Source organism: Camelus dromedarius, chromosome 3, assembly GCF_036321535.1.
Source record: "Camelus dromedarius isolate mCamDro1 chromosome 3, mCamDro1.pat, whole genome shotgun sequence".
Lineage (NCBI taxonomy): Eukaryota > Metazoa > Chordata > Mammalia > Artiodactyla > Camelidae > Camelus > Camelus dromedarius.
The window spans coordinates 113,781,073-113,807,294 of NC_087438.1; the positions used below are offsets into that span (position 1 = coordinate 113,781,073).

The following is a 26,222-nucleotide window of genomic DNA, read 5'->3' on the forward strand; positions in this document are numbered from 1 at the left end:
AGGCAAGCTATAAAGGAGATGAAGAATGTCTTTAAGGGGGGGGGGGAGCAACTTGCCCAGAGCCATCTTCGGGCTCTTTCTGAGAGATTCTTTTTAGGCTTTTGTCTCTGAAGCAGGGATAAGCCTGGAATTTCGCAGAGGTTATCAGAAGCAGATCAGCACCCCCACCCCCCTGACACCGAGGGACGGGCTGGGCCTGTGAGGTTAGCGTCACAGCCAACGTCCACCTGTGCCCTGTGGGAGGGACACCAGGAAAGGGGAAAATGAAGAAAAAGGAACACACACAGTTGCCACACCCCATTAAAGAGTAGAATCAGAGACTTTTTTTTTCTCTCTCTCTCTCTTTCTTCTCCTTAACAGAGGCACTGGGGATGGAACCCAAGACCTCGAGCGCACCAAGGATGTGTTCTAACATCGAGCTATCCCCCCACCACTGAGGTCTTTCCTATTACAGTTTTCTCCTCAGTCCGGCCCAGAGATTGGCAAAGCCACTGTAGTTCAGAGTTGGCCGAGGAGCCTGTTAACAGGCCAGACCCTCAGGCCCTACCAAAGAAATGGAGGGGCTGCAGCTGTCTCCATAGCTCACTCGGCCCTGGGAGGTTCTGACGCCCCACCTGTCTTGTAGATCACAGGTGCCTTCCCTGGCCTGGGCACAATGAGGGCTTAGGAGACATCTGCTGAATCAAAATGTCATTTTGCTCTGTGGGAGGGAAGTGTTGGCTGGGTGGCCCAACCCCCGCCACTCAGGAGTGCTCCCAAATCAGGGCACTTGCCCTCCCTTCTCTGGTTCCCCTCCCCCAGGGACACACAATGAGTCCGGGAAGGCCTGCTGCCCACAGATGGGTTATGTAGCTGGAAGTGCAGCCTCTAGGTTCTAGGACTCAAATTTCCCATCTGTAAAGTGGGGACAATGATCATAGCAGCTGCTCACAGGGGTGTTGAAAAGCTGAAAACAGATAATACACGTCATGCCCAGCAGATGGCTAATGTGCAGTAATAGTGAGCCATTACTTGTCTTCTTGCTCTGGAAACCTCCTCACAGCAACTGTTCAAAGTCTTCAGAGGAAGCGAAGGGCCAGATGTGAAAGTTCAGCGTCTCAGAACACGCCAGCCGGGTTCATCCAGCTATTTTACTGTATGTTTCAGGAATTTCAGGCTCTTTTCTTAGCTCTGCTTTGGAGACCAAAGCATAAATGTTTAGTGAAAAAAAAAAATGGATTCTGAGATCATCTGATCCAACCTTTGGTTTCACAGCTAGGGAAACTGAGGCCACCTGATGTGAAATGGCATGGCCACAGTCACACAAGAAGTTGGAAGACAGAGCTGGGACTAGAACCCAGACGCGGCTGTTTCCGGGACAACAGCTGTATTCCTGTACTCTGCCAGCTGTTTCTGCAAGTTAGAACGTACGTGACATCCCTTTAACTGAAAATGCTGCGGAGATGTGTGGCTCATGTGTTCTTATTCTTTTTCTTTTTTTCCAGCGGAGGGTCATGGTCAAACAGTGTCACAGGTCAGAATCTCTGTCTTTTTCTTTGCTTTGGCTGGGAATCTGAAAAACAGCCTGAGGAAGAGACCAGGGAACATCTTGCTGCTGCCAAGGCTCAGGACCCGAGGCTTGTGTGGTAGACGTTCGCCCCCTAGTGGACTGAGTGGAGATGACAGGCAGGGAGTGAAAGAGTTTCCACCTTCGTGGCTGCCTACTGTTCTGATGCAGCTTGTGCAGCTGGGCCTGCCTTACCTCCACCCTAATGCCAGCACTATCAGACAGAGCCCATCTTTACTTAAAATGTCGATATTTTGTTCATCAAAATTTTTTATTTTGGTATTAATTTTAATTTATTAAAATATTGCTTTAAATATTATTTTTATTGATTACTTTGGGTGGCACCCCCTTTAAATTTTGCGCCTGAGGTGAATGTCTCCTTCACCTCCCCCTGATCATAGTCTTAATCCAGAAGCCAGCACTGGAAGACCCCACAGATACCCTACAGAGACCCCGTTGCTTGTCAGATGAGCCATGAGGCCCAGCGAGGCCTGAGCTGGCAGCCTGTGAGGGCAGCATGGGTCTCATGCTCCCGGCAGTGGAATAATCAGAGCCGCAGGTTTTCCCCAGGATTTCTCCGGAAGGGGACAGTGACAAAGGCTCTCTCCTTGCCCAAACTCTAGCCAGGCTCCTCTGAGCCCTCTTCTCCACCAGGCCTGGCAGCCTTGGCTAGTCAAGACTTGAACAAACACTAATATAGTTTCTAACAGCTCAAGGCCGTATCCTTAGAATGACCCATGCCCCGCTTAAAGTGGCCGCCTGAAAAAAACTGAAGGCAGCCGAAAGAACGTACTGTTTGTTCCCGCCAACATCTGAAGATCACGCCCCTATCTTCCAGTCTCTGTGGGAGGGTAGGACCCCCACTTTGATAAAAACCAGTTGGCAAATCCCGGTGGGTTCTGCAGGGACCAGCCCCCCACTCCATTTTCATAATTTTTCACTTCCTGAAGTCCACAGAGCCCCCACTCAGCCCCACCCCCATCCCCTCATTCTCCCTTTAAAACACCCCATCACTGCTACATAAATCAAAGTGAGTCCAATTCACTTTGGATCCTTCCCTACTAAAGTCGTATATTAAGGATTGAAATCAGTCCTCACTACTTTAACTAGTGTCCAGCTTTGTTTCTCTTGGATAACGTCTGTCTTTTGAAGTATGTCCCTTATGAGAAAAGACCCTGGGGCCAAAGGCAATTTTATTGCACAAAGATGCGCTGAGTTCCGGGTCTGCCTCAGTGCCTAAAGCATGAAGGCCTAAAGACAGGCCCCGTCTGCTGAGGCCCACAGTAAGCCGTCAGAGCAGGAGGAGGGGCTGGTGCCCCAGCTTGTCTGGGAGGGGCCACCTCCTTGGAACCCCTTCCTCAACTGGGCTTGCCTCCTGCATCATCTGCCAGATGACTCCGGGTCCTCCAGGCAACCAGGAGACAGCCACCCTTGGGAGTGTTAGGGAACAAACCAGCCCTCATCCTTGCCATCAGCTGGCCACCAGATACCCCCTCCACTCTGTCACCCTCTACAGCCCACCTGCCATTAACCCAGCACTCCCAGCTCACCACTTCCTGCACCCCTGGGCCACATCCAAGGAAGACAAGACCACAGCCTTTTGTCCTGCAAGGTCTCTGCCTCCATCTGCCCCAGCCCCCTAGCCGAGTGCTAAGTCCCCCAGCCACCCCTCGTCATCCCCACCACCTCCCTGGGGATTCCCTGGCTGGCTGCTGGGGGGGACACGGGTTTAGGTCAGATGCTCTGTGGGTCCTGCCTGTCTTGCTCAGGCTGGGTTTATTACCCAGGCTTCACAGGGTTGAGTCAACTGCCTTCAAATGCCTGCATCCCTGGGGGAAGGAAGAGGAAGTGGCTACAGGTGCTTCTTTAAAAAATGTAAAATAAAGGGAGAAAGGAAAATAAAAAAAAAAAAATAATTGTTTATAGACAAAGATGCCCCTTGAGACGCTGGCCCCTTCCTACAGGGGTGCTGGGCAGGACCCCAACCACACACTAATCTGCTTGGGCCCCAGACCCCTTGCTGGGTTTCTCAGACCCGTCCCAACCCCATACTTTCTACAGCCCAAAGAAAACAGAGTTCTTTAAAGTAAATCCATTTTTTTTTTCATGGAGGGGGCCACACCTTCCAGGACCACTCCAGGCAGCATTTTCTGTCCTCGAGGGGGCCCTCTTGGCCTCGCCTTTCCAGTTACAAGTTGGTCAGCACAGTCTGCCTGGGACCTACGCCTCCATAAGAAAGTTCTCGGCAGTAATTGACCTCGGGGGTGGGGAGGGCGTCTCAGCACCAGCCGCTCAGATCCCTGCGCGCTGGAAACCCGTGCGGAGGGGGCAAGTTCGTGTACAGGCATCACTCCTGCCCAGTGGTTCTCAGGCTTGTGGATACCCCGGGTATCTTCCTGACTGAGAAGTGGGTCTGCAGGTGATTTCTAACTAATAATGAAGCACTTCAGTGGGGCACTGACTTGACTCCTGCAAGAAGCAGATTCCAGGTTACCCCTGTGTGAATGTCACGCCGACTCTTCCCTTCTAGAGTAGAATGAACTCTTTGCTACGGGCTGTGAGATTCTGAACAACCTTCCAGCCTCGCACCCCAGGCCTCCCATCTCTTTTCTCCCTTCGCGCATCCTTCTGGCCTTCAGCAGGTCCTCAGATGTGCCAAGCTCTTTCCTGCATCAGAGCCTTTGCACCTGCAGCTCCTTCCGCCAGGTCACCCCTGCCCGGACCCCTGCCTGGTTCTATCTTCTGCTTTAGGGCTCCGCTTAAAACTGAACCTCTTTCTGGTACTGACTTGGAGGGGACTTCAGAGAGCCTTGGGGAGTTGTGCGGGGCTGGAGATATTCTGTTATTGATCAACACACAGGTGACAGGATGTACGTAGGTAAAAATTCATTGCGCTGTCCACTGAAGATTTGTCGACTTTACTGTATGTAATAAACCTGAAAAGTTGAAATCTGAAAGAACCAATGTCTCCCTCTTCCCTGTCTCCTGTTCTTCCTATGACTCTCGACCATGGCTTGTGCATTTCCATCCTGGCCCAATAATTACGCTATTGGCTGGTTTATTTGTAAATTGTATCTCCCATCGGAGTGTAAGCCCCGCGAGGAGAGAGCCTCTGTCGGTCCTGTTCACGGAGGTGACTTCCAAAGTGTAGCACAGTGCCTGCCACACTGTGCATACTGAGAAAATTAGCGAGTGGAGAGGCGGGAGGGTGAATTAAAAAGCTTGGGTTTAATGATGGAGGGAAACAGGGGTAGAGGAGGTCGGCCTGAGGTTAGAAGCTCCCGATTCCCAGTCCCCGGCGGACAGTTCAGGGGTCTTGCTCTGGAAGCACAAGTCTAGGAGCCACTGGCCTCCTCGGAGACCCAGCACTGGCCGGCCTACACCTCGTTGGGGTTGTCCTGGTCGGCGTAGATGAGGAAGCCGGTGAAGAGGCTGTCGGTCCAGTAAGGGTCGTAGAAGAGCCCATTCTGCTCTGAGTAGAAGATCTGGAGCCAGACCTCGTCCCCCTGCTTGAGAGCCAGGATGGTGGAGCCCGAGGCCACGTCGTGGTTGCCCGTGTTGGCGTCGAAGGTCCGGATGCGGTACTGGCCGTTGTGCACCAGGCCGATGGCCAGGTGCTTGTTGGCCAGCGTGATGTCGTAGGTGAAGTAGTAGATCCCCGGCACGCCGCAGACGAACTTGCCGCTGGACGCGTTGTAGTGGCCGCCCTCGTTCATCAGGATCTTGTCGAACTTGATGGGCAGCCGCTCCCGCGGGTAGCTCTTGGTCACCGCCACCGAGAAGGCCGACTTGGCGTGGCCGCTGCCGCAGCTGCAGGGGCCCGGGAGGCCCGGCTCCCCCTTCTTGCCCTTGGGCCCCTTCTTGCCCGGCGTGCCGTGCTTCCCCGGGGCCCCGCTCACCCCCTTGGGGCCGCGGGGGCCGGCGCGCCCAATGGCCCCGGCTTTGCCCTTCGGTCCTGGCTTTCCCCGGTTACCTGTCCGGCCAGGAGGACCTGGAAGACAGAGCAGCTGGCGTTACGGAGGGGACCTCAGAGAACAAGGCAGAGGCTGCTGGCCCCTGGGCTCTCCATCCTTGGAGCACAAGCCTTTGGGTAACGGAAAGAACAAGGAGGCTGCAGAGTCGCATAGAACTCGGTGCACATCCTCATGGTGTAAACTGGGGCGCTTCTCCCAGGCTTACCTGGAACATGGGCATGGTGATACTGACCTTCCAGAATCCTGTGGATCAGGGCAAAAATAATCTGTAACAATTCATGCCCTTCCCTTTTCCTGACTTCCAAGGAAGAGTCTGTTTTGTCTGCCGGATCAGTCCTTCCACGGGCTGTGCTGGTAATGGGTTGAGATGGGAATTGGTGCTGTACACCAGAAACGGGCACAACATTGTAAACTGCCTATACTTCAATTAAAAAAAAAAAAAAAGAATTGGACGAAGCCGTTTGACTTCAAAACACTGACTCTAGTGAAATCCCCGTGTGGTGCCCAAGGTCCCTGCCCACGTGTGCCAGGGCTTTTATATCAGCACAATAGTTGTACAACAGCAAAAACGAAGAACAACTAAATGCCCATCCAAAAGGAAGTGATGAAAAAATTACCATCCATCCATTATGTGCAGGAGTTTAAAAAATGAGGCAGATTTATGTGCATTATATAAAAATTTCTCTCAAATACACTGTTAAGAGAAAAAAACAGGCGGCAGAAATTTTTTTGTTGTTGTTAAAAAGAAACCACAAAGCTATTTCTATACCCATTTAAGCACCTGGCACACAGTAAACACTCGCTAAATATACTTGGCATATCTTGCAGAACATTCCCGCAGTAATGTTTACTTGTAGAATGGCTCTGGGTTTTTAATACCCATGTTCTAATAATGTGCATTTCACTGAATAGAATATTTTTAGCTGATGGTTATGTAGGAAACATTTATATTTTTTGTCCCCCAAGCTCAATACAATCTTTTAGACAAAACATATGTGGGTAATGACTGGAGTCACGTTGAAATACAATTTTGCAATGGGTACAAAGTGACTGACAGAGTTGGGTGTAGATGTTTTGAAAAGCATGGTGGATGTCAGTCAAGGAGCCTGCTTCTGGAGGTTGCTGGTGCTAAGCTGCAACCTAGCATCGCTGCCCACAAGGATAGTGCTTGCTCATTGGCCTATGAACTGGGTGATCAGAAAGCAACGCTGTAGGCACTTCACATCCTAACAAGGCACTCGGCTTCTTATTTGTATATATGCAGGCATTTCACTGTGTTTTAGAGTTTTAGGTTAACATGTAATGCATTTAAATTTTTCCTATTTTAAATAATTGGGGAATCAAATCCCAAATAATTCTTTTTTTCCCCACTAAACATCTAGTTTTCAGTAACAGGATGCTTATGCTAAGTGCCTGGCAGGGCTGGATATTATTATTATTGTTTAAATTTTTATTTATTTATTTATTTATTCTTATTTTTCCTTTTTCAGGGGGCTGGGTATTATTATACACATATGTAACTATGTAGAAAGAGGCCAGGAAGGATGAACATTTAACCAGTTGATACTGGTTACCTCTGGAGGATGAGAGGAGAACAAGGAAGGGTAGGAATTAAGGAGGAATCTTGCTTTATTTATATTGTTTGAATACATTACATTGAGAACGTATTTGGGTACTACTTGTGTAATTAAAAATAAAGGAATGGGGAACAAAATAAAACTAAGAAAGGTCAAAAAAGCCGTTCCTTGAAAAAAATGAAAAGAAACAAAAGATGCGAGAAGGGACCATGAGAAGAGGAGCGATAAAGACAGAATCATTTCGGATTCGAATTTTGGGGGGAGACAAATAGATAAGGAAGCTTATCTGGAAGTTTTATGATGTATTTTGTATTTTCTGGTGGTGGGGGTTAGGTTTATTTATTTATTTTTAAATGGAGGTGTTGAGGGTGGGACCGTGGACTTTGAGCAAGCTAACGCACCCTATCCCTGAGCTGCACCTTTCCCCACTTATGATGTGTTTTGGATGTGCTGCCTTTTTGATTTCCTTTTTTTCGAGAAACTTCAGGAAAAGCCGACTTTACTTGCCAAAACCTTTCTAGAGATGGATTTCTATGTGTATGTCGGAGGGGAGAGTGGTTGAACATTATCCTTTATTGTGACTGGTCCCAGGGTGACCTGGCTTTTCTGGGTTACACGTGTCAGGACTCTCCATCTCTCGACTCTGCTTTCCTTGGTGTGTTCGCTTAATTCTCAGTGGCGACTCAATATAGGGCAGGAGAGTTGGCCAAAAACAACCTCAAACCCATGTCCTCATAGCTCTTGATTAGGGAAGAAGGGCAATCGCAGAGATCCCCTCTCACCCCTAGGAGTCACAAAGCACATGCCTTGGAAACTGGCTGGCTCTGCTTGGAGCACGTGTTCAGACATGAATCGACCACTGTGGTCAGCAAATGGGAACAGTGTCATCCAGTGCCTGACACATTGTGAGATACCCTCAAGTCAAAGCCATTATCATTATTTTTGTTTTGTTTTGGGGGGAGGTAATTTGGTTTGTTTATTATTTATTTGTTTATTTAATGGTGGTACTGGGGATTGAGTCCAGGACCTCGTACATGCTTAGCTACACCCTCTGACCTATACCCTCCCCCTATTATCATTATTTTTATAGTTATCCTTCTGGGGAGGAGGTGCCCTTGGAGGAATTAACTTGGTGCAACAGGAAAAGGCCAGGACTTGGAGTCTGCTCCCAGCCTGTTGGGTGAGCTCAGCAAGTCTGTTAAGGGGGACTTAGATGTACCATTTACTGTATGTCTACTCGGAGACAGGTGCTTCACGGGTCAGTTTACTTCATCTTCACTGCACCCCGCAAGGTAGGTGCTGTTATAATCCCTATTTTAGAGGTGAGGCAACTGAGGTTTGGAGAGAGGTGAGGTCATTTGCCAAAATTGGTATCCAGGTTTGTTTTCAGAGTTCAAGTTCTTGGAGCTACGATGTGCTATTCTCAGCTTAGTCTCTCTGGCTCTGTGCCCTCATCTGTCACATGGGGGCAACGTGAGCACCTCGTTCACGGGATGGTATTGCTGTACCAGCAAATGTACCACATACTCAAAAGTTCTATGTCAATATTGAAATGCCATACAATGTAAAGTTATTATGATTTCCCTCAAGCTTAAAGTGTACACTTTGGGGTGCTGCTGACACTGAAAAGTGCTTGGTAGCATTTAGAGATAAAAGGAATATCAAGGAAGAGCGGTATCCTGTAGAGAGTTTCCAATCTGTCTGTGCCTGCCTGGCTTCCCTTCTTTCGGGAAAGTGCCCTTCACTACTTCACGTGGTCCTAGTGAGGCTGCCAATCTCAGCGACCAACTGTCCTCACCACCCACGCACATACACCTAGGGGTGGGAGCATGACTCAGTCCTAGCAAATGGTGGAACCTCACCTCTGTGGTCAAAGGGATTGGTTCAGGCTGCACGTGTGGTCAAGGAGGATCAGTCATCCTGAGATTTACTTTATGGATCAAGCCATGAGGAGGTAGGCTTGAGCCCATCAGTGGGCATCTCACAAATTCTAGCCTTTGTGAGAACCAAACCAACACACAGAGAGAAGCAGAGCCTTGGCAACAGTATTTGAACTCCTGGATCCAGCTATTCCTGAAGCTCAGCTCTCGGACTTCCTAGTTGTATGAGGCAATAAATTCCATTTGGGACTATAAATTGGGTTTCTGTCACTTGCAACCAAAAGAGTTACAAATAATATTTCAGGAGACTTGGTTAAAGTCACTCAGTAAAGCAGTGGCACAGCTAGGTCAAGAACACAAGATTTGATGGTCACTGTTCCTTTCCGGAGAATAAACAGTGACAGCGATTAAGAGACATTAATTTGGTTTATAACGAAATGAGTTAATATGAGTTTTCATAACTTCACAAACCCCTTTCATGTCAGATGCTGTCAACTGCAGGTGGGAAGGAACAGGAGAGACAAGCACTGGGCCGCTTACCTTCTTCTCCATTGTCCCCCTGGTCCCCGTCCTGGCCATCCTGGCCATCTTTGCCCGGAAAGCCCATTCTTCCCACCATTCCTGCTGGCCCTGGAGCTCCTGGGGGGCCGGCTGGGCCCTGGGGGCCAGGCAGGCTGCAGATGAGTTGAGGGGGGCCCTTCTGGAAGTCCCTGCGGGCGAAGGCACCTAGCAGCGGGTCGGCAGCACAAGGAAGGGCGCAGGCCAAGAGCACCCAGGGGATCATGGTGGTCACCTGGAGGAGGCAAGAGAGCTGTGAGTGGGGAGTCTGGCCACTGAGCTCACTGGTGGTCAGTCAGAGAGGCTTTCAGAGTGGGAGGAGGAGGAGGCACCAGGGAGAGACACAGATGTATTTCAGATTCTCACTCTCTTCTACATCTCATGCAAGTAGCTGGACAGTGTCATCACATCCTGAGGACCTGTTTGGATGAACTGAGTCATGGACCCAGAAGACACTTTCTCTGCAGTGGTGGGACTGACAGCCCAGTGACAGCTGATGGGGAGGGGCTGTGGATGGAGAGAAACGATCCATGGTTTCATTCGAACAGGTGGCATGAAGGGAAAGTTACAAGGGCAGAAATACTTCAAATTGCAGGTGATGATTTGCAACTAGGCTGCTTCTCCCAGGGGACTCAGCACAGCTCATCAGTGGGTGAGAATTGGGGTATCAGCTCTGAGCGAAGGTGGCCCAAGCCTGAGCAGCGCTGGTGGCCCATGACTGCAGCTCCTCTGCCAAGGGCTTCCTGTGCATGGGGCTAAGAGCTTTCCATGCATTACTTAATCTCACAGCATCCTTACCAGATAGACACAGGGGAGGAAATGCAGGCTCAGAGAGTTTCACAGCATGACTAAGTCAGGGAATCAGCAGGTGGCAGGGCTGGGATTTGAACGAGGCCATGCAGATCCAGAATTGTCTGCTTTTTTTTTTTAAGTTAAAAAATTATAAAAAATACACTTATATTGTTAAAAAGTTAAATAATATTATAAGGCTTATAATGAAAAACTGTGTGTGATGTTCAGTCCCACCCATCCTTCACTTCAAAACTCCCTCCCACCCCTCAAATGCTTTTGCCTTTTCTTCTGATATTTATCCACATTAAAATATAATGTGCTTATATGGATTTTTTTGATTTATCAATTTTAGACGTTGCTTTCGAATTCCTATTATGACAGATGAGGATTGTTTTTTTCTCCCTCATGGAGTTCAAATACAATTTTTGACTAGATCAAAAATCATTCTTTGAATGATTGTAAGCAATGTTTACTGCTAAGCTGAGCACTGTACTATAATTATACTTTTTTTGTATACACTTTTCTTACTGGAGATATTGATAGTTTTATCATTTATTTGCTTTGTTCTCTACACTACTATTTTCTACATTATCAAATATGTCAGGTAATTTACCTCCTCCATTTATTTTCCTGCAGACATAAATCCTAGACCCCTCTATTCACCTGTTCTGATCTCTGTAAATGCGAAGCTGTCATCCCAGGATCCTCATTTATCACCATCATGCTGATTCTCTTTGTCTCTCTCCTGGGTTGTATCTCCTGCTCTACGAATCCAATGTCTTTCTCTTTTTGTTTTATATTCTATTTTTCACTCCCTCATTTTGGTGGCACATACCCTGTAATAGCTTCCTGGAAAAGAGGTGTGGGGCATAATTTTTTGGAGACTGCAAATCTCAGACTGCCTTCATTTCACACCATGTCTTTAAGGCTGGGGCAGCAACAGCATGACCATACCAGAGACCAGAGTGTTATGTGCCCAGAGATTATCTATCTACCCCCAGCCCCTCGCTGGGAAGATGCAGAAGCCAAGGTCCAGAGCAGAAATCAGTGCCTTGTCTAGCTCAGTCACTTTGCAGCCAACAGCCTCTCTCCCAGGAATGAAAACAGGAGGGAGACCACTCCTTCCTGCCACTTCCTGCCTCTGAGATGAACTCTGAAGTGCTAACTTGCTCCGTGGCTTTAGGTAAGCCCTTTTCCCTCTCTGGGCCTCGATCCCCACCCCCACATGAAAAATAAGGGGTTGTTCCCACGCTCGAGCGGGCATCAGACTCCCCTGGAGGGCTTGTTCAAACCCAGATTGTTGGGCCCCACCCCAGAGTTTATGATTCAGTAGGTCTGGGTTGGGGCTGGAAGATTTGTGTCATTATACAGTATCCAAGGCATGCTGCTGCTGGCAGTCCAGGGACCGACTTTGAGGACCACGGGACTAGAGGATCTCTCTCTAAGGTCCCTTTACCTTTGTGCTGACTGAGACTTTCAGACTCCACTTTGCCCTCCCTTTCCAGATACGAAGCCTTGGGGGCTTCTCTCTGTTCTTGCACTGACTTTGCCTGATCCAAGCCCTCAAGCATGAGGGGGCTCCCCGCAGTGTGGCGCTGGCAGGAACCCTGCTCAGGCCTCACCCTTGCAGCTCCCACTTCCCTCCTGGGCTCTCAACCTCCCTTCCCTTCACATCCTGCTTTGCCTGGGGCCTGGGAGCCTGTCCAGACCTCCGGGCTGCCTCTGGAAACAGGCTAACTCCATCTCTCCTCCTGGCCTCCTCCAATTCTTTAACCCTGGGAACAAATGAAGGGGAGAGAAGCCAAGGCAGGGAGACTACAACACTGCACTGAGCTGGTCCTCAGGGGGCCAGCCCCAAGGCTCACCCACCTGGTGACTTTGGACAAGTCACTTTCTTTTTCCAGACCTCAAAGACTAAATGTCACAAGGGTGTCTCTGGCCAGGTAGAGATGATTTAGTACCAGATACTGCCTTTATTTAAGGCAGGACATCATATAATAGCAAAGCTATTATCTTTTCAATTTCTATAATCCTGATGAAGAAAAAACAGTTTCAGTTTGGTGAAGTGGATCTTTCCTGCCTCCATAACCCTTTCTAATATCCCTCTTCCACAACCAGCGCTGTCATCTACAGAAGTCCACACCTATTCTTAAAGAATCTTGAGCAAGCCCCCACAAATATGCATGAAGACCTTGGAAACCCCCAGACAGGACCAAGGTGCCAGGGACCCTGGGACAGAGCATTTGCTAGGATGCAAGGAAGGCCAGTGATTGACAGAGGCACAGGTTTAGCTCTGGGTACTTAGCTGAAAGGAATTTCACATCCTTTGAAGAGAATGTAAAGAAAGACTGAGTGGATGAGCAAAAGAGGTTGTTAAAATAGAAATTTTCACCTGGGCACCAGGACACATGAGAGGCTGCATTCTAAATCCAAGGGTCAGGCCAAAGTGAAGAACTGACAAAGGAAAGTTTGAAAGCCTATCCCACAACTCTTGGCACTTTTGGATTTTAAAATGCAACAGCCTCCGTGGAGGCAGTGTGCCCGTGCCTGACACCAGCAGGCCTAAGGAAGCTGGAGGTGGGAGGGCGGCTGGTGGCCCAGGTGGAGGGGGAAGAGAGAGCTCTCTGCTGCACAGGAAAGGGGGCTGACTGCCTTCTCACCCTCCCTGGTAGGTGGAAGGTACCAGACGTTTCGCAGCCTGAGCCAGAGGGCTCAGAACAGAAAGAGAAGGGCCCAGCAGTGATGACCATGCAGGGTGGACGCCAGAAAACCAGAAGCCCAGGGGGAGGCCTGGACTTGCCGGTGAAAGGAAAGTATGCATGGCTGCCTTTACAGCTCTTCCAGTCCTAGGGCCCAACACTGGAACCCCCAAGGGGCCCGCAGAAAGCCCCCACAAAGGAGACAGCTTCCACTGCTGTCGGGCCCAAAGGGCAGAGGAGCCCAGCCCTGTGCCAGCCAGGAAACAAGTAAGAACCTGAACCCTCCTTCCATCTCTTAACCTCTCCTTCTGCTCCTTCCTTCAACCCAGAGAGAGGTGAGTGGAGAAGGGAGCAGACGGCCCTGTCAGCCTCACACTTTCTCTGGGGGACAGGGGGAATGAAGACTGAAGAGTGGGTTACGTGGGAGTGGACTAGCAGGGGGATGGGGAGCACCCTCACTGGCTCAATTACAAAGAGTAGAGGGAGGCAGACAGAGCTGCAGTTTGAAGCCTCCCTGGTGGTACGCGTGCTCAACATGGGCTGCACAGGCCAGAGCAGAGGTGGGAGGCTGATGTGGCAAACCTAGCGGAAGTTTACATGCATGATGGGCTTTTGGAAAACTGTGTCCGAGATGCTCCCCAGGCCCCAGGAATCTCCGTCTCCTTCCCTTGTCTACTTGGTGAGAGTCTTGCCAAACTGGCCTCAGTGTTACTTGTGAGGTGGGACACATCTGGGCCACCAGAAGAGAAATCAAATTCTCAGGGCAGGTTTGAAATGGTTCGGAAAGTTGCACTCTGCAAATATGTGGGGAGGGAGGGAGGGAGGGAGGAAGGAAGCGGGTGGGAGCCAGCCTCCTAAGCAGAGGAGAGTCTGCAAGTCAGGCAGGAAAGCGAGACTGCCGGATGCGACAGAGGAAGGAGGGAGGGGAACCGAGGGTTTCTGCTTAAGGCTCCCCTCTTTCTTCTGACCTCCACTCCGAGCCACACAAGCCAGGCAGGAGGGAGGAGGGTCTGCTCTCCAGCCCACATCAGGTCCGCCAGCACCAGCCTCTCTGGATAACAGGGGATCCCGCTCAGTGACGCTGGCCCAGGGCAGGCCCCAGCGGCTGGGTGGAGGAGCTGGGCTCTGGAACATGCAGGGAGGAAGGGATTTCTCAGAACTGGAGCCTGGAGACTCCGGCAGCCCTAGCCAGGAACTGTTTTGGAAATACAGGCAGGGAGACTAGGTTCTGGTTCCAAACCTACCGGGAGGGAGAGGCAAGTCTCCTTGCCTCCAGGGCACCTCCAAGAAAGACCAGGCCCCAAATAGCCCTGCTCCCAGCCTGTAACTCCACCTTCCCCGCCAACCTCCACTCCACACCACGTGGGTGAAAAAAATAGGGGCCCAGTGCTAGGACAGGGGCCAAGGCCCCAAGGCATCCAGACAGATTAACTCTTGCAGGGTCTTTTAAACAAATTTAGAAGGACAAACTTGAGGGGAGCCCCAAGGGACCAACCCCTTCAGTTACAGACAGGGAAACTGAGGCAGAGGCAAACCAACTTAACTGGATGCCTGCAAAGTTCCAGGGACTGTGCAAAGATTTTTATTGGAATTATTTTATTTGAAGTTTACAATAAACCCTATGAAGGCAGTAAATGTATTGTCCCATTTTTTGGAGGAAGAAACAGTGGCTCTGAGAAGTAGAATGATTTATCCCATATCACACAATTAGAGCAAAGGGGACAACATTCAAACCTGCGTCTGAGGGGCTCTGAAGACCACGCGTAACGTACTTCACCTTGCTCCCTTCCTGCTGTGTTTTTTTTTTCCTGTTTTATAGAAGAGGAAGCTGATGCTTGAGAAGCTAATTTGTTCATGTTTACACAACTAGTTCATGGCAGAAGCTATATTTGAACTTGGGTTTGGCTGACCCTAATGCCCAAATGCTTTCCATGATGTCAGCATTTCTTAGATTTTTCTTCCTAAATATCCCAAATTACAGAAGAGACATTGAAGCATATGCCAAAGCCACACACAGCAATAGAGAAATTTCTTTGATATCTCATCTTTTATTATATCATTTTGTACACACACACACATACACACAGAAAAACATATGGTTTTGAAAATGTAAAAGTGTTATTTTTTCTCCCTTAGGATATTTGATGAAAATGACGCTTGAGGAAACCTCCTGACTTCTGAGAGACCCACATGTGGCTCAGCCAGGGTGATGGGGCAGTCTCCTGGGCCCTGACACCCCACCACAATCCACTGTGGAGTGTTCATGGGGTGTCCCCAAGGGGCTGGACCCAAAGACCAGGACCCCTAGCACCATCAGCTCATTCCTTGCTTAGACACAACAAGAGCCTCTATCCTGGTCTCCTGCTGCCCCCAGGGGAACTCTCCATGAGCCGAAGGGATCGTTTACAAACATAACTCAGCCACGCCACCTCCTGGACAGTCGCACTCCAGTGGCCCCTGGCTGCGAACAGCAAACATGGGGACCCCTGACCTGGCCCTAAAGGACCCGGCCCCCAGCATCCACCCTAACGTGGCTCTTCCCTTCTCTTCCTGCACCTGCGTCCTTCAGGCCAAGCTCTATTCTGCCCCTCTGCCGGCAACTCAGGGGCCCCACCTCTCGGCATGCTGGCACTTCATCTGGGAGAAGCTGTGTTTCAGCTTAAATGTCACTTCCTCCAAGGCCTTCCTTGCAGACAGGTCTCCGTTTGGAGCCCTGTCTTTCCAGGCCTTACAACTCACTTGTATTCACTGCACCTGTCTGCTTACCTGCTCACTGGGCCTGTCACCTCTCCCATTAAAATGGAAGCCCCTTGGGAGCAGGGACACCTGCTACATTCCCAGGGTTTCCAACTTCCTTGCACACAGTGGGTGGTCAAGAAATATTTTCTTGATTAGTGAGTGTTTTCTTCTGCTCTGAAGAAAATTCACAGTGAAGAGAAAACAAGTGGTCTAAATCCAAAAAGGGCACTGGTATCCTTGGGTTCAAGTAAGTTTTCTCCTTTCCCCAGTTTTTCTAACTCACATCAGATCCAATTCGAATCCCTTCTTCCTTTTGGCCTTCTGGAGCACTGGGCCACCCACCCCCCTACTACGGGAAGGGGGCTTGCAGAATATTTTATATATACCAGGTACTCCATAAATATCTGTTCCATGGATAAGAAAAAAAGAAAGTATTCGTCTTTCCTCACCTCTTAAAAAACTGTCTTAGTTCCTAAATCGTCCTTTCTGGTGTGAATTGAATAGGGAAGCCTGCAGGTTAGTCTTCCTGCTGAAGGAAAAAAATTGTTAGTTGGTTAAACCCCCCAGATGGAATCATGAGTTGCTAAACTTAGATGAAGTTCTTCAGTCTGGTTTTAACTTGGGCTTCTCATCTCTAAGTATCTAATGCTTCATAAAGACACACGTTCTAGGAAAACACTAGGCGCTGAAGTGCTTCAGCCTGGGGTTCACTGTCTTCCTCTTCCTCCATTTGCCCTTGGCCATCAGGACACAAATCCCGGGTTCACTCCCAAGGGCCCTCTACTCAGACTGTGATGTGGGAAGGGCCCGCAGTGGGGACACTGGTCTCTCACTGACTCTATTTGAATGTGATCTGCCAGCAGAAACTCCAGGGACACCTGTCTGGGCCTTGAGCTAGGCTGCTGAGCCTGACCTCTGCACCATCCCCCCGGAGACTGAAAGATATAAATTGTACTCAGTTAAATTTGACCTGTCGGTTATCAGGTTGTGACACACTTACAATGAAGGGTGGCGTTTCACTCAGTGATTAAGAGCCATGAGAAACACAGACATTTAGTTTCCTCAACTGTCTGATGGAAATCACAGTATACCTACCTCACAGAGTTGGTACGAGAATAAGATAATGTATTCAAAGCTTCTAACCCAGAGCGTGACACAGTAAAAACGCACTCGTAATAAAAAGTGCAAGAGGAGCAACAGAATGACAAAGCCACACTTGGCTACTGAGGGAAACCCAAGAACACTGGTCTTGCGTTCAGAAGAAGTGGGTCCCAGTCCTACCTTTGTAACTCACAGGCCACGTGGCTATGGAAAAGTCATTTCCTCTTAGCTGGGCCTCCATTTCCTCACCTGTAAGATGCAGCTCATGTAACCCTCACCCCATCTGCCTTATAGGGTTCCTCTGAGAATCAAAAAAGAAAAGGAATGTTGAAAGCGGAACATGAGACAAAAGTTAGAGCCTTGTTTAAAATCGTAACTGCCACCAACTGCAGCCGAACTAACAGCACAATCCTGACCTCCCACCAGGAGCCCCTGGAGTGTTTCAGGCGGGGAGCCTACTTCTGAGCTGGGGGGGACCCCTGAACCTCACCCAGCCGGGCAATTCTCCCGCGCTTGCAGTTAAAAGGAAAGGGCTGGTGGTAGGAATGGGGTGGGGCTTGCTCGCAGATGAAGCTCATGCAGATGAAGCTCGCTGAAAATTCGCTTTGATGGGAGTGGAAATTCCGTGCTGAAAAGCACCCCATTCCCTCCCCCTTCCCAATCCAAATTCCAGGAAGCAGATTGGAAACAGCTGGTCTGAAAAGCTGAGCCGAGGCCCACGGGAGGAGGGAGGGCTGGCTGCCGTTCCTCGCACCGCACTCAAGGAACCAGTCCCCATTCCTGGGATCTGCAGACCGATGCCCATTTGGAAACACTCCAGCACCGAGTCTAAACACCGAGGATTAAAAGTCTTGAGTCCCACTTGCCCAAAGACCTCAGAAAATATGTGATCTGCCATTTTCTCCTCCCTGCAGCCCCGGACCCTGCTTCTGGCTCTGTCCGGAAAGAGAAGGCCAAGGCCAAAGTGTGACCCAATGACGCAGAAGCCAAGATCTCGCGAGGTTTGTCTCAGCGGAAACTGAGAGCACACCGGAAGTCAGCCTGGCAGCCCCGCGTACCACCACGTTACGTCTTCGCATAAATCCGCCCGAACCCTTACAGACGGACTCGCGTGGCGTGTGGTGTTGGGGGCGTGAAGCCCACCCCTCTGGGCGCTGGGCTGCTTCAGGTGGGACCTCAGCTGCCCCCGCAGTGAGCGCCAGAGTCAGGCTCTGGAGCGGCTGAAGCCGGAGCCATCAATCCCCGGACCTGCCCACGGCTTTTCTCTGCCGCGGAGACCCAGGACCGCAGTGAGAGAAGCATGCCGCTGATGTGTGGGGTGTGAGGACGGGGAAGGAGGCCGGACGGTGTTCGGAACCCTAGCCTGCTCTCTCCTGAGGGCCGGCTTCCACGCGGCCAAGCAGAACGCTGCCCAGTAGGGATAGGATTTGAGCCACGTGTATCATTTTAAGTGGGCTCCCTGCCACGTGAAAGAGGTGAAATGAATTTTTATAATATGTCTCACTGTTACGTCAGTCATCATCCTTTCCACGTGTAATCAGTGAAAAAATTATTGAGGTAGTTTACATTTTTTAATTAGCACTAAGTTTTTGAAGCACAGCGTGTATTTCGCACTTGTAGCACGTCTTAATGCCACATTTCAAGTGCTTAACAGGCACACAGTGACTACTGTGTTAGCTTGAAGCAGAGCCCCCTGAGTTGAAATCCCACAAAATAGCTGTGGGACCTTCTATAAATTATTCATCCTCTCTCCTTCATCTTCTTCCTCCTCTTCTCCAAAATGGGGATGTTAATAATAGTACCTACCTCTTCTAAGAGGGTAGTGGTGACAGGGATTTAATATTCCTAGAGTAAGGCCTGGTATATGGTCAGGTATAAAAGCATTAACATTATTATTTTATTATTGTTTGTCCTTCTAGAAAGCAAACAAGATGACAGATGTTGAAAGCGAAACATGATAACAAAAAATTCAGAGCTTGTTTCACAACATTGTAAAATGACAATAACTCAACAAAAAATGTTTTAAAAAATTCAGACCTTGTTTAAAACTGTAATTGTCACCAACAGCAGTTGAACCAATGAAGAATCACCCTGATCTCCTCTGTGAGTCCTGTGGCATTTCATGAAGGCCCCTGTATTCTAGTAAGTTCTCCATTTTCCGGTAAGCTACTTTGGGTTGAGTTTCTGTCTGTTGCTACCAAAGGAGAGTCCTAGGGAGGCATGGCCTTCACTTCTGCCCTGCCATTGCATCTTGAGGGAAGGATGGAGGTGTCTGGCTGGGGCCCATACCCCTGATCCACCTGGTGTGTTCATGCACCACAGTACAAAGCTAGGTGAACCAGTGGGAGAATGTTTATCTCATCAAATGACAGGAGGTCAAATAGGATATCACGTATGCAGATGCTTGGTGCTGTGGCTTGAAGAGAATTCCCAATAAATGGTGTTGCTTATTCTTAATTGCCTGGCGAGCCAGACACGGGGGATCTGAAGATGAAATGATGTTGTAGGGCACGTGGTCTGGTTATACTGAGGGTCTAGCCTGGCATACCTGTGAGACCAGCAAAGAAAGCAAACCTTGCTCCTTTTTTCTTTTTGATACAGACTCTCTGAAGGAGCATTTAGGACTATACAGAAGGCAGAGGAAGGAAATCTGGGGGTTAGCTAATCCCTTGGGATGGTATAAAAGGGACCATGCTTGCAGATCCAGGAACTGAGGGAGAGGAACAAAGTCTGAACTCTAAAGGACTGGGGATAAAAAGGTGTTTTCCGTGACTTCCCTGGGCTCGCTGGCTTCCACTGAGTCGCTTTCGGTCAGGTCATGATGGGCATTCAGGGTAACTGTAAAGATCTGACACAAGGCTGGCCTTCGAGAGCACAGAGTTGGGCTGGTGGTTGTGAGATGATTAAGAGTCATTTTCTAGCTCTTTGACCTCTGTTAAGTTATTTAACCTCTCAGTTTTCTTGTCTGTGAAATGGGAAAACCAATACTGTATGGTCTTATTTGAATCATTTGAATTTGGAATAGCATGCTATAAAAACACTTATTGTTTCACTTTATGTGTAAAAATTTGTCAAGAACCTTGCAAGGCTGTTCTAATAGGAAACAGAAATTTTAATGGGTAAACAGAAATACCTGCCATCCTTTAGTAGGTGAATTTTGAATTACACCAACTTGAATTATTTGCAGTCTTTAAGAATGCCTCCCTGAGTAATCTGATTGCTCGTACCGGCTTTATGGGGTAATTGTGAACATTAAGTAAGATCATGTGGTAACCAACCCACAGTAAGCACTCAGTAATTAGTAATGGTAATCTGATATAATCATAAGATATGAAAACAGTGAGTGATAGAATAGAAGAAGGTTAAACAAGCAGACCTGGGTCTGCTGTTTCCTCATCTGTAAAATGGTGAGAACCGTGAGCTTGTGAGGAGTCGAACAGTTGTGAGCTTCAGGTTAAATAGCATTGAAGGCAGCTGTAACAGCTGAGGTGAAGTTGTGAGCTTCAGGATAAATAGCATTGAAGGCAGCTGTAACAGCAGTGTGACTTGAATGCAAAGGTGCAGGATTTCTGTGGGTGTACCCTATTTAAACAAGGCTGTAACACTGGAATTTAGTCATTTAATGATCAGCTTTTTGTTAAGATTGCAACATGCAAGGACCTCTGGCTGAGAGCTGTGGAAGATGGCCTTGCCACTGAGGAAGTTAAAATCTAGAGAAGAGGTGACGAGCTGGTTTATCAATGGCCTTATGGAAACCACAGATTGCACTGTGCTTTTATTGTTTTTTTTTTTTTTTAATTTGAAATTGTTGCCAGTGTAAAAATTGGGAGATTTTATGTTAAAATCAAGATTTCCAAACAGTATACCTAGGGATACATCTAACTAAGGAGGTAAAAGGCCTGTACTTGGAAAACTATGACACTGATGAAAGAAATTGAAAACAACACAAACAGATGAAAAGCTATACCATGCTCACGGATGGAAGAATGAATATTGTTCAAATGACCATAGCACCCAAGGCAATATACAGATTCAGTGCAATCCCTATCTAAATACCAATTGTATTTTTCACAGAATTGGAACAAATAATTCTAAAATTTGTATGGAAACATAACATAAAAGACTCCAAATAGCCAAAACAATCTTAAAGAAGGAGGATAAAGCTGGAGGTATCACACTTCCTGATTTAAACTTTGTATACTACAAAGCTACAGAAATCAAAACAGTATGGTACTGGCACAAAATCAGACACATCAGTGGACCAGAATAGAGAGCCCAGAAATAAACCCACACTTGTATGGTCAATTAATCTATGACAAAGAAGCCAAGAATATACAATGGGAGAAGAGACAGCTTCTTCAATAGCTGGTGCTGGGAAGCTGGATGGCTATATACAAAGGAATCAAACTGGACAACTTTCTCACACCATATACAAGAATGAACTCAAAATTGATTAAAGACTTAAATGTAGGACTTGGAACCATAAAACTCCTAGAAGAAAACATAAGCAGTACACTCTTGACACTAATCTTAGCAATAGATTTTTTTAGTGTGTCGCATCAGCCAAGGACAGCAAGAACAAACATAAATAAATGGGACTACATCAAACTGAAAAGTTTCTGCACAGTGAAGGAAACTGTCAACAAGACAAACAGACCACCTACTGAATGGGAGAAGATATTTGCAAACAGTATACCTGATGAAGAGTTAATATCCAAAATATACAAAAAAACGCATACAACTCAACATTAATAAAGCAACTGGATAAATGTAGACGGCCTACAGACACGTGAAAAGATGCTCAACATTGCTAATCATCAGAGAAATGCAAATCAAAACCATAATGAGGTACCATCTCACACCTGTCAGAATGGCAGTTATCAAAAAGATAACAAGTGTTGGTGAAGGTGTGGAGAAAAGGGAACCCTTGTGCACTGTTGGTGGGAATTTAAATTGGTGCAGCCACTATGGAAAATAGCAAGGAATTTCCTCAAAAAATTAAAAATAGAACTTCTATATGATACAGCAATTGTACTTCTGGGTTTTTATCTGAAGAGAACAGAAACACTAAACTTGAAAACATATATGTACCCTTGTGTTCGTTGCAGCATTATTTACAGGAGCCAAGATACATAAGCAACTGAAGTGTCCATCTATAGATGAATGGATAAAGAAGATATATATAATAGAAAATTACTCAACCGTAAAAAAGAATGAAATCTTGCCATTTGTGACAACATCAATGGACCTAGAGGGTATATTATGCTAAGTGAAATAAGTCAGACAGAGAAAGACAAATACTATATGATAGCATTTATGTGTAGGCTCTAAAAAATGAAACAAATGAATAACCACAACAAAACAGAAACAGACTCATAGATACAGTTGGTTGCCAGAGGGGAATTAGGGGAGAAGAAGGATGAAATAGGTGAGGAAGATTAAGAGGCACAAACTTCCAGTTATAAAATGAGCCATAGGAATGTAATGTACAGCATAGAAACTATAGCCAATAATATGGTAATAACTTTGTATGGTGACAGATGATAACCATACTTATCATGGTGATTATTTTGTAGTGTGTAAAAATACTGAATCACTATGTTGTACATTTGAAACTGCTATTAATATTCTGAGTCAATTACACTTTTTTTGGTAATTTCTAAATTTTCTTTAGAATCTGGAGGATTTGGCAACATTCTGGCAGGGCTGGCTATCTCTTGGACAAAGTGTTAAGAGCTGAGTTGTGTTTTCTCCAAATTCATGTGTTGGAGTCCTAATCCCCAAACCTGAAAGTAAGACTGTATTTAGAGGTAGGATCTTTAATGAGGTCATTGAGGTCAAACAAAGTTATATAGATGGGCCCTAATCCAATATGACTAGTATTTTTATAAGAAGAGATTTGGGCCCAACCCCCAGACCAAGGGATGACCATGTGAGGTCACAGTTAGAAGGCGGCCATCTGCAAGCCAAGGAGAGAGGCCTCAGAAGACACCAAACCTGCTGTCACCTTAATCATGGACTTCCAAACCTCCAGAACTGTGAGAAAATAAATTTGTTGTTGTTTAAGCCACCTCGTCTGTGGTACCTTGTTACAGCCGCCCTCGCAGACTGATCCACAGGACCTACATTCTTCAGTGTCCAGTCCTCACCACTCCCAGATGCTGTGCATCCTTTTCACTTATATATCACGCACAGCCCTTGTTGGTATATGAGTTTTCAACCCTGATCCACAGGAAAGGGTATTCTCCATGTGTGTGTGTCCTGCATGTGTGCTATGTGTTCTTATTTCAAAGCTTCAATGTTCATTTGCTCGTCTAAGTCTCCTCACAGTTCTAAGGGCTGGTATTATCATCCCCACTTGGCAGAAGAGGGAACAGAGCTCAGAAAAGTGAAGTCATTTTTCCCAGGTCAAGGCTGGGATGGAACCCAGGCCTGTTGACTCAGGGCCCAGGGCTCATGTCCCTCTGTCAACCTCTAATTGCAGCCCCTCTGCTTGGGCACAGGACCCATGTGTACATAAAGCCTTAACTAACAGGGCAGCTGTGTGTGTGTGTGTGTGTGTGTGTGTGTGTGTGTGTGTGTGTGTGTGTGTGTGTGTGTGTGTATTACAGAAATAAGCCAGTTACAGCAGTGCACAAATCCAAGGGAAGATTATCCCCTTGAAAAAAGATTTGGCATAGAATTCCCTTCAAAAGTAAACCTAGATGAGAACTTGATTAACAGAAATCTGATTTATGCAGGAGTTCATCATCTCATGGAAGCCAAGCCAGGTTGGTAGGCCCCTGACCTGGAAGGAATGGGGAAGCTGTGAGCATAAATGGGGACTCTGTTAACCCATGATGAACATTCAGCACCAGAGACTGGGACTTACGAAAGCAGGTGAAGAAGAGGGAAGGACTAGCAAGATAGGGAAGAATGGAGGGAACCTGCAGAGAAAGAAGTAACTTCTTGGGGAATTTGCTGAATATTTGATGGAGGCAGAGTAGCTTTGGAGGTGCCGCAGGCTTGTGAAGGAAATCTCAATTCCCTAGTGGGACGACACACTATACACAAGAGCAAAGTATGTGCAGATACGGAAAGATGGCCAAGATACACTGCTAAGTGAAAAAGCAAGTTGCAGCATGGAAGGTCAAGTATGATTTTCTTTGAGTTAACGAAAGATGTACACACATAAATACAGATGTGTGTGTATGTGTGGGAAATTTGTGAAAGGACATACACCTTGTTAAAGGGGTAGTTACCTCCCAGAGCTGGAGAGGAGCGTGTGGGCTTTTACTTTTCACCTTCCACCTTTGTGTCCTGTTTGCATTTCTTACGATGAGTATTGTTAGGGTTACCTTTTTGTTTTAAATGATATAAAACTAAGGCTTACGTATGGGAAGACAGGCAAGGTCATGGCCCTGCTCAGGGTGAGGAGAAATCAGACACCCGGGAAGAAATGAACCTTGTGCTGCACTTGTATCAGAATGAAGGGCGGCAGTGAGGTTCTGAAGAGTGTGGCGGGTCTGCAGAGGGGCAGTTGAAAGTGGGCACCGTGGGTGTGATTACCAGCTGACAGAGTGAAGCAGAGGAGAGCTGTGCAGGTGGGAGAGCAGAAATGGAGGAGCGGAGAGGACTTGGAACAACACTTAAGTGAGCATCGGCCCACATTTATAGGACACTGTTACTACTATGCTGCTGGTTCAGTGTGGCGTCTCTGGGAGATGGCCAGTCTAAGGAGGGGACTCTTGAAGGGTTCCATGCAGTAGAGTTTTGCAGTCAAAGGGCAGGAGAGGATTGCGCTGAGGTTGTGCAAAGGACTCGGGTGTTAGAGGAGAGACCTGGGCTAGGAGGCTGCAGGAGGTCAATGCAACCGTTCAATGGAGAAGCAGGGTCTGGAATGGGGCGGCGGCAGTGGGGATGGAGAAATAAGAACACAGTAAAGAAGACAGGGCTTGGAGACTAGTTTGGGGGAGAAGGGCGAGGGAAGAGAGTTTGAAGAGCTAGGTGCAAATCTCAGCTTGCCAGTCTGTATGATGTATTAAAGAAATGTCAAGAGTAAAATGAGATAATGCGCTTGATAAGTAAGTATGACTGCTAGCTTGGGTGTTAGACTCAGCAGGATTCAAGCCCCTTTACCACCAGTTACTAGCTGTGCAACCTGCGTGTCATTAATGCCTCTGAGCATGGTGCCTCTTTTGCAGGTGGAGATAACCTGTTGTCCTGGAAATGGGACAGCTCGTGTGGAGGGCTGGCAGGGCCTGGCGCAAACCAGGCGCTCAGCGAATAGTAAAACTAGTACTAACAGCAAGGGAAGCGCTGAGCACAGAGCCTGGAACGCAGCAAGCGCTCAGTAAATGTCAATCCATGTTACAATTCATAAGGCAGAGGACTGAGAGCCAGGAATCCGGGGGCTGCCCGGCCTGCAAAGAGGGGATGTCCGCAGAGCTCTTCCTCCCACCTCCTCCTCCTCCCCCCCCCCCCCCCACCCCCGCCCCGGCGCCGCCTGGCCTCCCTCTCCCCGCCCGCACTTTCCACCGCAGCGCGGACACTCACCCTCGCCGCCGGCCACGTCCAAGGCGTCTGCAGCCACGAAGCTCTGGGCCGCGCTCCGCGTCCCCGCCGCCTCCCGCGGCGCCCGCCCCAAGCATACTTTTCCCATCCCGTCATGGGCGGGAGGGAGCGCTTTCCGCCCGGTCACGTGGGCCAGCCCGGCGGAGCGGCGTGCTCTCTTGGGTTTGGAAAAAGGTTCCAGCTCTGGTGACAACTTGGGTGTGTGGCTGCATCGCTCTCTATGTAGAACTTGTCAGTGCATTTTAAGTTTCACGTGCACGAGAGTAATTGTCACCGAGGCGTGTGCAAGGGTGCGGCTCTGTGTGCTTGTTCCTGAGCATTCATTCCACTCTGGGTGTAGGGGTGCTGTGGGCATGACGGCTTCTAACAGAGTACCTGTCCCTGTGTACTGAATGTGCATGTGCTTGAGAGTGATTATGGACCATGTGCACGTGTTTAGTGTGTGCTTAAGTGCATGTGTCCAAACGTACATCAGGGTTGTGTCTGCACGTAAACATGTTCATATGCAAGGTTGCAGCATGGTGTGCAGTGGAGGTGTGCTTCAGTTGCTGGGTGCACACGATGGTGGCTGGATAGCTGTGTGTTGGGTGCATGTTTAAACGTGTGTCAGTAGGCAGTAACCACATAAGACTGTGGTGTTGAGTGGCACTTGTCTGTGCAGCGGCTCATGCTGTGTGTGTTTATATGTACGTGTGCCTTGGTGTGGACTCTGTCTAGATGTGAGCGTGTACATACATACATAATGGTCAGGTGCCCCTGCGTCCCAGCCCTTCTCTCCCTCCTCCCCAGAAGATGAGGCTTCG

The 26,222-nt window shown here is 48.2% G+C and overlaps 1 protein-coding gene across 3 annotated transcripts; it reads right to left on the reverse strand.

The window, feature by feature from the left end:
- Positions 1-4,755: 4,755 nt before the first annotated feature.
- C1QTNF2 (C1q and TNF related 2) lies at positions 4,756-25,457 on the reverse strand. Of its 3 annotated transcripts, XM_031449436.2 has the most exons (4): positions 17,047-17,362; positions 16,215-16,294; positions 9,518-9,770; positions 4,756-5,537 (listed from the first exon to the last, which is right to left on the reverse strand). In XM_031449436.2, the coding sequence occupies exons 3-4, from the start codon at positions 9,759-9,761 to the stop codon at positions 4,924-4,926; spliced, it is 858 nt and encodes a 285-aa protein (XP_031305296.1). In that variant the 5' UTR covers positions 9,762-9,770; positions 16,215-16,294; positions 17,047-17,362; the 3' UTR covers positions 4,756-4,923. The 3 variants fall into 3 exon arrangements, with proteins under 3 accessions (XP_031305296.1, XP_031305295.2, XP_064340589.1); XM_031449435.2 differs by lacking the exons at positions 16,215-16,294; positions 17,047-17,362 and adding an exon at positions 25,402-25,457; XM_064484519.1 differs by lacking the exon at positions 17,047-17,362 and having other exon boundaries at positions 16,215-16,831.
- Between the last annotated feature and the right edge of the window lie 765 nt (positions 25,458-26,222).

Coding starts and splice junctions, on each gene's coding strand:
- C1QTNF2 (XM_031449435.2), bottom strand. CDS start 9,761: ATGATCCCCTGGGTGCTCTTGGCCTGCGCCCTTCCTTGTGCTGCCGAC. Junction 5,538..9,517: donor GGGGGACAATGGAGAAGAAG/GTAAGCGGCCCA, acceptor TCTGTCTTCCAG/GTCCTCCTGGCCGGACAGGT.